The sequence below is a fragment of the Oncorhynchus nerka genome, linkage group LG7 (genome assembly GCF_034236695.1).
Source record: "Oncorhynchus nerka isolate Pitt River linkage group LG7, Oner_Uvic_2.0, whole genome shotgun sequence".
Lineage (NCBI taxonomy): Eukaryota > Metazoa > Chordata > Actinopteri > Salmoniformes > Salmonidae > Oncorhynchus > Oncorhynchus nerka.
In genome coordinates, this window is record NC_088402.1 from 39,548,276 (window position 1) to 39,561,637 (window position 13,362).

The following is a 13,362-nucleotide window of genomic DNA, read 5'->3' on the forward strand; positions in this document are numbered from 1 at the left end:
GTGTTTTAATCAATTATCTGGTGAGGTGAATATATTTAGTATCGTTTTTCAATGCTTTACAATTTTTATGAAATTCACTGAGGATGGTCCTCCCCTTCCTCCTTTGACGAGCCTCCACTGATAGGAATAACTTGGCAACAAATGCTACAGCAAGTGCTTTTAAATTATCCTTTCAATTAAATAGAGGGTGTCTTTTGTTAAAACTGACACTTGAATGTGCTACGAGATTTGATTACACAAAACCTTCAAAGGTAATAGGGTGTCATAATAGGGTGCCATAATACCTAGCTAGCTATTTACATGGGATTCTCTATCAACCGAATAAACCAATTTTAGATCCAATAAAGAAATAAGTACATATTTCAAGTGTGTAAATAGAGCTTATCAATTAAAATGGATTTCTCACCTAGTTTGCTGCGCTATTTTTGGAGAAGGGTCTATCTGCGGACAGCAGACTTTGGGTGTGTCGTGTAGTTTTTTTTTGTGTAATGACGATCGAGTGAGTATGTCATTGTCACGACTTCCACCGAAGTCGTTTCCTCTCCTTGTTCGGGCGGTGTTCGGCGGTCGGCGTCACCGGTCTTCTAGCCATCTTCGATCTACTTTTCATTTTCCATTTGTTTTGTCTTGTTTTCCTACACACCTGGTTTCCATTTCCCTCATTAAGTGTTGTGCATTTAACCCTCTGTTCCCCTTCTCCTTGTGTGGAATTGTTTGTTTGTAAGTGCTTGTGCACCATGTTACTGGTGAGCGCCGGGTTTTGTACCCATGTAGGTTTTTTATTTTTTATTGCCGTTGTTTTTTAAATTAAACTGCTCCAGCTATGACCTATTTCTGTTCTCCTGCGTCTGACTTCACTGCCACCAGTTCCGCAACCCTTACAGTCATGTAGTGACGTAATGCAACCGGTAAGTCCTCTCCTCAGTAAATAATCCATTTACTTTGCTGTTATTTTATTTTTTTTCACTGAATTCTGATTGTTTCTGCCATTATTTTCCCCTGACTGTCTATCTAGTATTTAGGACCCCATCATCCCCATGGCGATGTCAACCATTTCTCTTCTGCTCTCTGCTGCCTTTGGTCTGAGTGGTGCAGCAGGCAAGACACATAGCAAACCAAGAACATAGACTTGATGATTACTTTTTTGATGATGACATTTTTTGGATGTTTATTTTTGTTAGATCTTATCCTTTGCTGGAGAAAGCCACACCCCCTTGACTTGGTGTGTGCATTTACCAAGTCTGCACCTGTTTTGAATTTGGCCAATCCATAATTGTTGCTGGAAAAGACAATGTGAAAAGAAAATGTCAGAGCCAGTACAGCTCGGATCGGCAAATGGTATAGAACTAATGGAATTGTCCCATGAACATTGCAAAAGCAGCTTTCATTTATTGTGTTTTATTGTCTTTAACTGTACACTCCACAGTAGACTTTGAGCAGGCTTTGCATCTGGGGAAGTGTAACATATGATAAAATATTTGTCAGTAGATGAATCTGCAGTACGTCTGGGTAGACACCCCTCATAGGAAGAGGCTTCACTTATCGAAATAAGAAGTGTGTGTGGGGGCAGTTGATTGTGAACAATGTTGCTGCGACTGGTCCATTTGAATTCCTGTCTGCCTGTCCTTCCAGGAGCTAAGGGGGCAGAAAGCAGGAGCCAATGCCCCACAGGCTGGTTCCAATTTGGCTCGCGCTGCATCGTGTTTGTCGATAATACAAGGACATGGCTCCTAGCAGATGTATCATGCTTATCCTCTACTATGAATTAAAGGGGAAGTTCAATTGAAATCAACTTACTTGGTTTGACGTTACCTTATAAGTGGTTGGCCTTTTAACAGGCACTGCATGCCTCATGTAAAATATTAAACCTCCCCTTATTGTTTAATTTACATTTTCTATTAGCTTGGAATATTTATTTCATGTGTGGAGTCAGGCTTCCGGTATATTGGAACCCACAGGACATGGTTTAAGACAGAGATAAATGAATATCTCTAAGTGCATGTTTCAAATAGCAGTGACTGACTCACTGGTGGGGGTCACAAGCAAAACAAAACAACTATAGACATGTTTCACTGGCAAACATTAATATCCGCTAACGTACCAGAGGCAATGTCTGCTCAAAGTCCATCATCTCCTCAAGGCTTTCTACAGTGAAACACAAAGGGATGCATTCAATCATAGCTCTCAGTAGCAATATTTACACAGCATTTCTGTTTGATCGCTGCTCCTCTTTTAACACGAACACCTCTTACTGGAAGCATCTAGTGAAGGGATTGTTCCTGGTAAAGACTTACCAAGAGGTGGGTTCTGTTTAAAGGTGTTTCCCTCATCATCCATATCCTCACTGAAATGGAACCATATGGAGGGAAAGACATGGGAAGCTCATGTTGTCCATTCTGCCACTACTAGGTATTCCCTGATAAATAACACACTCACCTAGAGGAATATGTTCCATATTAGTCTCCAGAAAGGGTTCCGTAAAAGGATAGGTATGAATAAACATGCCAGTTATGTAAAAGATGACTTTCAATCATGTCTGCAGGGCAATCTTGACGTATGTACACACACTTACCAATAGGGGGGGTTTGCTCCATGTTTCCCTCCAATAAAGGTTCTGAAACAAGAACTGTCACAATAAAAGAGTGAAGGTAGGGCCTCCTGGATAACAGAAAACATCATCAATGGATCTGTCTGAAGTTAGAAAAGTGTCAATATTTTGTCAACTCTAGTGGTAAGCATGATACTGTGTGTCTTACTGTGTGTCTTACTGTGTCTTGCCTGCTGCGCTACTCAGAGCAACGGCCGCACAGAGCAGAAGAGATATGGTCAACATTGCCCTGCTGCCGCTGAGGACGATGGGCTTCTGAAAACAAGACATTAAAATACATTTCTGAGAAAGAACTCACTGAAAAGGAGATCAAAACAGCAACACAGAGTGTTGAAGGTGAGAAGAGGACTTAGCCACTAGAGTCAACCACAAGTTAGTTCTGCAGGTTCTGTTCAGATGGAGAAAGAAGAGCACTTTTGTGCTGTTAGCTCACATGGCCACAAGGAAACGGTCAGACTTTTCTTTTACTTGGTATTGTATATTTTTGGCATGTTTTTTCCCTGCACCATAGATTAAAATGAGAGCCCTTGATTTGTTATTTTGGAATTGTTCCTCGCTGTCTGCCAGATCAGGATGGAATATCAATAAAGATGAAAAAAAACAAGCACTTTATCTTTTAGTAATCTCTTTAATCTTTGTGAAATTAGGTTGAATTGCAATATCCAATCAAGAGCTGCCTAAATCATGTTACACAGTGTCGCGTTTGGGAGTTCTGAAACAAATGAATTAGCTTTAGGGATTAGAGGTGGGTTGAATGGGAATGCATACACCGATACATCATGTGCACAGTTTGTGTTGTTCGATTACAAGTCAGTTGAATGGAAATGTACACAGAGTCATGTGGATGTGTATGTGTGGGTGTTTTCAGGAATCCTGTCACCTGACTAAAGATACAGTGCTTGTTTTGATCTCTGTCAAGGGTTCACGTTTTAGCTACAATCTCAAGGTACACCAATAAACCCAACCTATGGTGCAAAAACAAAAACATGCCATACATACAGTGCATTCAGAATGTATTCAGACCCCTTGACTTTCTCCACACTTTGTTACGTTACAGCCTTACTCTAAAATTGATTAAATTGTTTGTTTTCCTCATCAATCTACACACAATACCTTTAAAAAGAAAATGTCAATGTATTTTTTGCAAATGTACAAAACAATTCAATATCACAATAACATAAGTATTCAGACCCTAAGGTAGAAAGGTACACGCTTATGTTTAAACACTGTTTATGCATCGAATAGCTTTGATTAGTACTCTCTCATCTGTGTCTGTGGGACTGAGTTGGACCTCTGCAGCTTAACGCTGGCAGTTGATTTATGATGGCTTTAGTGATAAAACCGACAGCCTGCATTCCATTGAATGATTCCTGTCTGAAATGCTGGCCTGTCTGCCAGGGCCAGGTGAACCTTCCCTCCAGTTTCTCTCCCACATGCAGATGAACACTGGACTTCAGAAATTGTGAGGAGGACCCAGTGTTCCATGTTGCGTTAGTATCTGTGTGTTAAGGGGGGCCATTGGGGGGCCAGAGCAGCGAACAGTTTTGACTGGGCTGAGCGGGAACTGTACTTCCTCAGTGGTACAGTTCCCGCTCAGCCCAGTCAAAACTGTTCGCTGCTCTGGCCCCCCAATGGTGGAACAAACTCCCTCACGACGCCAGGACAGCGGAGTCAATCACCACCTTCCGGAGACACCTGAAACCCCACCTCTTTAAGGAATACCTAGGATAGGATAAAGTAATCCCTCTCACCCCCCCCCCCCCCCCCCCCCCCTTAAAATATTTAGATGCACTACTGTTCCACTGGATGTCATAAGGTGAATGCACCAATTTGTAAGTCGCTCTGGATAAGAGCGTCTGCTAAATGACTTAAATGTAAATGTAAATGTAATAACCCTGTATCAACAAACAGTAAATGACCTACAGACAGAAACCTGGCGCAATGTAAATCTTGCTGTCTGCTGCTTGATAGCACAATGTACCTTTGTGTAATTCTACACATCTGTTGTTTGTCATGAACATTCAGAAGGATATACTTTGCTATAAAGAGCTGCGACCCAAATCTGCTCGTGGGTTCTCAGCAACCAGCTCCATTATTGCAATAATTAATAATGACGTTTGAAATCTAAAAGTCTCTATCCTTTGGTTAGAAATAGTCCACGACAACTCTTTAGTCAGTACTTTGTTGAAGCACTTTTGGCCGCGATATCAGCCTCGAGTCGTCTTGGGTATGACGCTACAATCTTAGCACACTTGTATTTGGGGAGTTTCTCCCATTCTTCTCTGCAGATCCTCAACCCTCCTCTCCTCCCTTTCTGCATCCCTTGATTCTCTATGTCCCCTATCCTCCAGGCCGGCTCGGTCCTCCCCTCCTGCTCCGTGGCTCGACGACTCATTGCGAGCTCACAGAACAGGGCTCCGGGCAGCCGAGCGGAAATGGAGGAAAACTCGCCTCCCTGCGGACCTGGCATCCTTTCACTCCCTCCTCTCTACATTTTCCTCTTCTGTCTCTGCTGCTAAAGCCACTTTCTACCACTCTAAATTCCAAGCATCTGCCTCTAACCCTAGGAAGCTCTTTGCCACCTTCTCCTCCCTCCTGAATCCTCCTCCCCCTCCACCCCCCTCCTCCCTCTCTGCAGATGACTTCGTCAACCATTTTGAAAAGAAGGTCGACGACATCCGATCCTCGTTTGCTAAGTCAAACGACACCGCTGGTTCTGCTCACACTGCCCTACCCTGTGCTCTGACCTCTTTCTCCCCTCTCTCTCCAGATGAAATCTCGCGTCTTGTGACGGCCGGCCGCCCAACAACCTGCCCGCTTGACCCTATTCCCTCCTCTCTTCTCCAGACCATTTCCGGAGACCTTCTCCCTTACCTCACCTCGCTCATCAACTCATCCCTGACCGCTGGCTACGTCCCTTCTGTCTTCAAGAGAGCGAGAGTTGCACCCCTTCTGAAAAAACCTACACTCGATCCCTCCGATGTCAACAACTACAGACCAGTATCCCTTCTTTCTTTTCTCTCCAAAACTCTTGAACGTGCCGTCCTTGGCCAGCTCTCCCGCTATCTCTCTCAGAATGACCTTCTTGATCCAAATCAGTCAGGTTTCAAGACTAGTCATTCAACTGAGACTGCTCTTCTCTGTATCACGGAGGCCCTCCGCACTGCTAAAGCTAACTCTCTCTCCTCTGCTCTCATCCTTCTAGACCTATCGGCTGCCTTCGATACTGTGAACCATCAGATCCTCCTCTCCACCCTCTCCGAGTTGGGCATCTCCGGCGCGGCCCACGCTTGGATTGCGTCCTACCTGACAGGTCGCTCCTACCAGGTGGCGTGGCGAGAATCTGTCTCCTCACCACGCGCTCTCACCACTGGCGTCCCCCAGGGCTCTGTTCTAGGCCCTCTCCTATTCTCGCTATACACCAAGTCACTTGGCTCTGTCATAACCTCACATGGTCTCTCCTATCATTGCTATGCAGACGACACACAATTAATCTTCTCCTTTCCCCCTTCTGATGACCAGGTGGCGAATCGCATCTCTGCATGTCTGGCAGACATATCAGTGTGGATGACGGATCACCACCTCAAGCTGAACCTCGGCAAGACGGAGCTGCTCTTCCTCCCGGGGAAGGACTGCCCATTCCATGATCTCGCCATCACGGTTGACAACTCCATTGTGTCCTCCTCCCAGAGCGCTAAGAACCTTGGCGTGATCCTGGACAACACCCTGTCGTTCTCAACTAACATCAAGGCGGTGGCCCGTTCTTGTAGGTTCATGCTCTACAACATCCGCAGAGTACGACCCTGCCTCACACAGGAAGCAGCGCAGGTCCTAATCCAGGCACTTGTCATCTCCCGTCTGGATTACTGCAACTCGCTGTTGGCTGGGCTCCCTGCCTGTGCCATTAAACCCCTACAACTCATCCAGAACGCCGCAGCCCGTCTGGTGTTCAACCTTCCCAAGTTCTCTCACGTCACCCCGCTCCTCCGCTCTCTCCACTGGCTTCCAGTTGAAGCTCGCATCCGCTACAAGACCATGGTGCTTGCCTACGGAGCTGTGAGGGGAACGGCACCTCAGTACCTCCAGGCTCTGATCAGGCCCTACACCCAAACAAGGGCACTGCGTTCATCCACCTCTGGCCTGCTCGCCTCCCTACCACTGAGGAAGTACAGTTCCTGCGCAGCCCAGTCAAAACTGTTCGCTGCTCTGGCCCCCCAATGGTGGAACAAACTCCCTCACGACGCCAGGACAGCGGAGTCAATCACCACCTTCCGGAGACACCTGAAACCCCACCTCTTTCAGGAATACCTAGGATAGGATAAAGTAATCCTTCTCACCCCCCTTAAAATATTTAGATGCACTATTGTAAAGTGGCTGTTCCACTGGATGTCTTAAGGTGAACGCACCAATTTGTAAGTCGCTCTGGATAAGAGCGTCTGCTAAATGACTTAAATGTAAATGTAGATCCTCTCAAGCTCTGTCAGGTCTCTGTACTTTGCTCTGTTAATCTTTCCCTCAATCCTGACTAGTCTCCCAGTCCCTTCCGCTGAAAACATCCCCACAGCATGATGCTGCCACTACCATGCATCACCGTAGGGATGTTGCCAGGTTTCCTCCAATATTGGTTTCATCAGACCCGAGAATCTTGTTTCTCATGGTCTGAGAGTCCATTAGGTGCCTTTTGGCAAACTCAAAGCGGGCTGTGATGTGCATTTGACTGAGGAGTGGCTTCCATCTGGCCACTGTACCATAAAGGCCTGATTGGTGGAGTTCTGCAGAGATGGTTGTCCTTCTGGAAGTTTCTCCCATCTCCACAGACGAATTATGGAGCTCTGTCAGAGTGGTCATCGGGTTATTGGTCACATTCTCCCCCCGATTGCTCAGTTTGGCCAGCTCTAGGAAGAGTCTTGGTTCTCCCATATAAGAATGATGGAGGCCACTGTGTTCTTGGGGACCTTCAATGCTGCAGACATTTTTTGGTACCCTTCCCCAGATCTGTGCCTCAACACAACCCTGTCTCAGAGTTCTACAGACAAGTCCTCTTACCTTTTTGCTCTGACATGCACTGCCAACTGTGGGACCTTATATGGACTGGTTTGTGCCTTTCCAAATCATGTCCAATCAATTGAATTTACCACAGGTGGACTACAATCAAGTTGTAGAAACATCTCAAGGATGATCAATGGAAACAGGATGCACCTCAGCTCAATTTTGAGTCTCATAGCAAAGGGTCTGAATAAGTATGTAAATAAGGTATTTCTGTTTTTTATTTTGAATAAATTAGCAAAGAAAAATCAAAAATGTTTTCACTTTGTCATTATGGAGTATTGTGTGTCGATTGATGAGGATTTTTATTTGATTTATTACCCATTTTAGAATAAGTCTGTAACGTAACAAAATGTGGAAAAAGTCCAGGGGTCTGAATACTTTCCGAAAGCACTGTATATTTATACTCCGTACACCGACATTGCTCATCCTAATATTGATATATTTCTTGATTCCATTCTTTTACTTTTAGATTTGTGTGTATTGTTGTGAATTGTTTGATACTACTGCACTGTTGGAGCTAGGAACACAAGCATTTCGCTACACCCGCAATACCAACTGCTAAATATGTCTATGCGGCCAATAAAATGTGATTTGATTTTGATTTGAAAAATAAATATTCATATTATTAAATACAACATGTAAAGTGATGGATCCCATGTTTCATGAGCTGAAATAAAAGATCCCAGAAATGTTCCATACAAAAACCTTATTTCTCTCAAATTTTGTGCACAAATTTGTTTACTTCCTTGTTAGTGAGCATTTCTCCTTTGCCAAGATAATCCATCCACCTGACAGGTATGGCATATCAAGAAGCTGGTTAAACAGCATGATCATTACACAGGTGCACCTTGTGCTGGGGACAATAAAAAGCCACTCTAAAATGTGCAGTTTTGTCACACAACACAATGCCACAGATGTCTGGGTTTTCTGCATGTTTTTTTTTTTTTGCCTGTGCGGGAGAGCAGGGCAACTTTTTAATCAGTCCGCTGTACTTGCTCAATAAATGCTGCATGTGTATTTTCTTCCTATTGTTGAATCTCTGCCCCAATATAGTAGGCAATCACATTTAACAACTCTCACAAACATGATACTTTGTACCGTGTTCAACTGATATGGAGTTACAGGAAATGTGTTTCCTTGTGGCCATATGAGCCAACAGTATAAAAGTGCTCCCTGTTGCTTGACTAAAGAGAAGCGACAGAGATAACCTGGTATTCACTTTGACACTTTCTGACAGGAAACATTAGTGTAACCGATTAGTCCACCTATTCTACTCCATTAAACTTTGAGGGAATCATCAGTTCATCACTAAGTGCTGTTTTTAACAACAAAGGGATCTCGTCACCATGGCAATGTTTACAATGTCCCTGCTTCTCTGTGCTGCATTTGCTCTGAGCGGTGCAACAGGTAAGACACACAGTAAACCAAGAAAATACACGTCATCCTCATACGGAAATGATAGAGCTCACATGATTTACTTGAAAATGGAATCTCTTTTCTTCAGAGGTTACAACTGTCACGGAAAACCACATGGAACAGAGCTCACCTGCTGGTAAGTGCTTGATGATGTTACGCCGTCTTCAATGAATGAGCAACTTGTAATAGCTTTTGAAAGTGTGGAACTACAACACTGATTGTTGAAACCTGGTGCAAGAAGAAATCCGATTTCCTTCCTCTACATAAGCCAGTTGATCAACACAGTGCTTTCAGTTTTGTAAGTTGGTAATGTTAGGCTTCAATGAGTTTGTTCTGATCATATCTTGTCTCATTCAGAGGTGGTGAAGGCAGAGAGGTGGAGCAGGGACTCTTGCCCACCTGGCTGGCTCAAGTACGGGGCACGGTGTTTCATGTTTGTGCGTTCCGGCAAGACGTGGATGAATGCTGAGGTGCATTTGAACCTGTTGCATCCTTTACATTTGTTGGCTTTAGACACATTAGACTGATAATATAGGTATACACCAGGTATCACCGATCACAGTGCTGCAGTTCCACACTGGATTATACATTGAAAAGCATCCATGTGGCAAGAACACAAGTATGTTAAAAAAAAACATCCATTATAGAATCTAAGTGATATTATATTCTGTCCTCCGTTCCTATCCTCTCTCTCTCTAGCGGTACTGTGTGCACTTCGGAGCAAACCTTGCCTCCATCCACAGCTCTGAAGAGTATCATTTCGTGCAAGAGTTGATCATACTACAGACAGAAGACTTTACCCCTGCCTGGATTGGAGGATTTGACGCTGTTCAGGTAGAGTGATCATCAACGATGTCAGATCTAAGTTTGGGAAATATTAAAAACAGTATTCTACTGTAGGCCTACATTAGAGCATGTTTACCTATGTATTATCTACTGGCAACAATTTGATTGTTTTGTATTCTATGGTTATGTTTATTTGACACTGAGCCCACTTCTTCCCCACAGAACCGAGTGTGGCTCCAGATTTGACTACAGGAACTGGCTCACAGGAGAACCCAATAATGTCGGTGGCAGAGAGCCATGCATGATGATGAACTATGGAGGTACAGTAATCAAACTCTTATCCCAATATCCTTAAATGACATTGAGCTTAATTTATAGAGTGTGTTTAGAAAAACATGTCTGACAAGGAAATGTAAATGTCTGTTTTGAGTCCGTTTCCGTGCAGCAGCAGTACAAACTTTAGGATGTTTTCTGCCAGTCTAGCTCATGCACTCGCAATCAAGTGGAGAGCTAATTGGCATTCCTTGTTTCCTCTTTAGGTGAAAAACGCTGGAATGATATTCAATGTGGATCTATATTTCCATCTGTGTGCTCCAAAAGGTTGTGTTAAATCTGCCATCATATCTTCAACTGAACCACTTTTTTGTAATTAAAACTGTACAGTATTATTGAAGAATGTAAATATATGGTAGGCCTATAGATTTTGTGAATCATAGTCGAGCATGAGATTTAACTGAAGGGGGATTTTCTATCATGTAAATAGGCTGTCGTCAAATTTTTTCAATGATGCCAATCATGTAAAATGCCATAGTGAAGTTTTGCTACTAATAAATAATATCCCTAATATTTTGTGTAGATGTTGTCAGTGCATTGCATCACCAATGATTTACCGTTCCTAGGCTTAGCTTGATGTGCAACAATAAACACAGCATTTACACACTTAAAGATAAATTATACAGAAACCACTCTGCCTTAATATCAGTTTGTGACAAAACAAGCAGGTACAGTGTAGTGCAGTGGTCACCAACCTTATCTGAGTCAAGATCCCTTTCGGAGTCAAAATGCAAGCTGAGATCTACCGCTCAGATGACTTAAAAAACATAAGCCTATGCAACATTAACATATTAAAAACAGTTCTGTAACAATGAGGTTTGTGCAGCAGGCTATAGGCCCAATACATTATCACTGCATATTGGCTATGCTTGAATTGCCCTGCCAATCTTGTTCTTCTCAGACCATTTTTAGACCACATTTTAGGTATATGATCACACTGGTAATAGATCATTCGTTGTATTCCTTGTGAGGCACAGCTAAGTGAGCAATTTTCTTTTTTTACTGTACTGATGGCCTGCATCTGATGATCAGTGAGGGCAGGGAGGGAGGCTACCTCTCACCCGACTCATCATCCCTCCTCTCTACACTAAGAAAAGGGGACAGTCTTCCAGCTGATGGAGAAACTTAAGTCGCTCTGCATTATTTCTGCCTCATGCACCAATTCATGTTACTCCTATGTAGGGCTGTTGCGGTGACTGTATTACCACCACACCCGCTGTCACAAGTCATGAAGGCAGTCAAATTCCATGTGACCGTTTAGTCAAGGTAATTAGGCTTCTTCAAGCTCTGATGCTGCTGCTGGTCATTAGTTGCCTACCAAACTTGCAAACTGCCTGGTACTCAGCACTATATTGTCCCTATAATCCCTCTGACATCAATGCAAATGTAATCGGAAAAAATCTAATCAAACACTTCATGAGAGCCCATGAGCTCAGGTTGCGCAATATTTCTATAGGCTATGCAATTGTGCGAGAAAACAGTGATGGGATCCTCCTCCTTTTAGTAGAGGCCATCAGCTTTCTATAGGCTAGGCCTACTATATTTATTTCTGAACTTTTTTAGTATTAAGCATATTGCTTACATTTACAACAGGAGTATAGCCTACCTTGCTGGCATGAAAATGAACCACTGGAAAAGCGTCCTCCATTCGCTATTTAAGTGCTTATATTACATGTATTTTCCCCCTTGCCCCTGTTTCGATACAGGTAAATGATAATGGTCCATTCTAAATGTAAAACAAATTTCACACATATATTATTTAGTATATGTAAAGACAAGATGAAATTAAGAATAGTCTGATGGATGACAATATTAGACTATCATTTGTGAATGATGCCCAGCATAAGAAACAATGCCTTTTTTTGCAACTTTTTCAAAATCATAGTCGCACACTTAATGTAGCCTAGCCCATACGTCTATATGTTTTGCTAAGGTTTGTATCACAACTAAAGTGGCCATGTTAAAATTGAGCACATTAATCTGCTTTACAACGGATGTAGAGCCTAACTGGCATACATAAGCAGCACATGAGTTTCAAGTTTGGGGAAGATCATTTTTACCATAAAAATGCACCTTTATAATAAAAGCATTACATGCATAATTGCATTTGCAGTCACTTTTGATAATGGTGTTTTCCCGCTAATGGAACATTTGCACTTATAGGTTACTGCCATGTGCGCATTGCTGCGCTTCTAATGTGAAGAAATAACCTAATAGTCAATCAACATTTTAAGCTAATCCTTTCGATCTGTTGCGTCAGCCACAATGCTTGAAAAAGTTTTTTTGATGCTAGTGGTTATATTAATTTGGGATCTATTGCATCCCACAACGGTCCCAGACTATGTTTGGAATATTTATTTCACGCACAGATTAGAATAGGTTGACGTTTGTACTATAGGGGATAGTAGATTGACATAGGCTAGTGCTTTTGCTGTTCGTTAGACCTTTTCATCTTGTTGGCGGACGAAAAGTAAATGTGGACAGTTCTCAAAAGCAGAGCTCATGCCTTTTAAGCAACTTTTTTTTCAAATCATCATTAGCGTCGCATCATGAGGCCTTACAATGTATTAAAGATTTACACGTATAGCCCAACGTTTGTAGAACAACTAAAGTTACATTAATAACTCTAAATTAAGCATATAGGAATACCTATTTATTTGTTAACCGCTCAACACAAATAGCCTCATGTGCGCGCTCCCTCAAATCGTTTGGAGAAAATATCCTTTCTATTTTATTCAGCTTTGTTCAATTGTATTCTTCATACTATAAAATAATGCCACGGAATTCTAAGCAAATCTTGCCTGCTAGCCAGATCAGGACCTAACATAAGGAAAACTCAGAGTATGCTATTCTGTTCTTCTGAAATAGACTACATTTCCTTCATATTATGCTTCTTTAGACCTGTCTAAAATAAATAATGAATTTATTGTGACGTTGTAGGCTATATTACATGGATTAATTAGCAAGGAAACTGTGCAGGTGCAAGGTAACTGTGCAGACACAGTTATCTGAGCTATCTGATTGGCCAGCGGTAGGCCTATAAGTGCACTTGATTTGCTCTCTGGGTGTTAATGTATACATTATATTATTCAATAGAATAAATGGTTCAGTAGTGAAATTACCATTATTCCCAGATCCCTGACTGTAGTCTAACCATCAACTCAAGATGG

General features: G+C 42.6%; 1 protein-coding gene and 1 long non-coding RNA gene across 3 annotated transcripts; one reads left to right on the top strand and one right to left on the bottom strand.

The window, feature by feature from the left end:
• Positions 1–1,160: 1,160 nt before the first annotated feature.
• Positions 1,161–10,175, bottom strand: LOC115131632 (uncharacterized). Of its 2 annotated transcripts, none has more exons than XR_003863983.2 (6): positions 9,204–10,175; positions 2,757–2,863; positions 2,573–2,626; positions 2,295–2,436; positions 2,102–2,145; positions 1,161–1,279 (listed from the first exon to the last, which is right to left on the bottom strand). It is a non-coding gene; the product is annotated as an uncharacterized LOC115131632 (long non-coding RNA). The 2 variants fall into 2 exon arrangements; XR_003863982.2 differs by having other exon boundaries at positions 2,573–2,658.
• On the top strand, positions 8,825–10,705 carry LOC115131631 (ladderlectin-like). Its single transcript, XM_065020494.1, has 6 exons — positions 8,825–9,064; positions 9,162–9,209; positions 9,431–9,543; positions 9,773–9,907; positions 10,082–10,179; positions 10,399–10,705. Exons 1-5 carry the CDS (start codon positions 9,004–9,006, stop codon positions 10,103–10,105), a joined length of 381 nt encoding a protein of 126 aa, XP_064876566.1. The 5' UTR covers positions 8,825–9,003; the 3' UTR covers positions 10,106–10,179; positions 10,399–10,705.
• The last annotated feature ends 2,657 nt before the right edge of the window (positions 10,706–13,362 follow it).

Excerpts from the sequence above, each read along its gene's own strand:
- LOC115131631 (XM_065020494.1), top strand. The coding sequence starts at position 9,004 with ATGGCAATGTTTACAATGTCCCTGCTTCTCTGTGCTGCATTTGCTCTG. Across the intron at positions 9,544-9,772 it reads AGACGTGGATGAATGCTGAG|CGGTACTGTGTGCACTTCGG; the intron begins GTGCATTTGAAC and ends CTCTCTCTCTAG. Across the intron at positions 9,908-10,081 it reads GAGGATTTGACGCTGTTCAG|AACCGAGTGTGGCTCCAGAT; the intron begins GTAGAGTGATCA and ends TCTTCCCCACAG.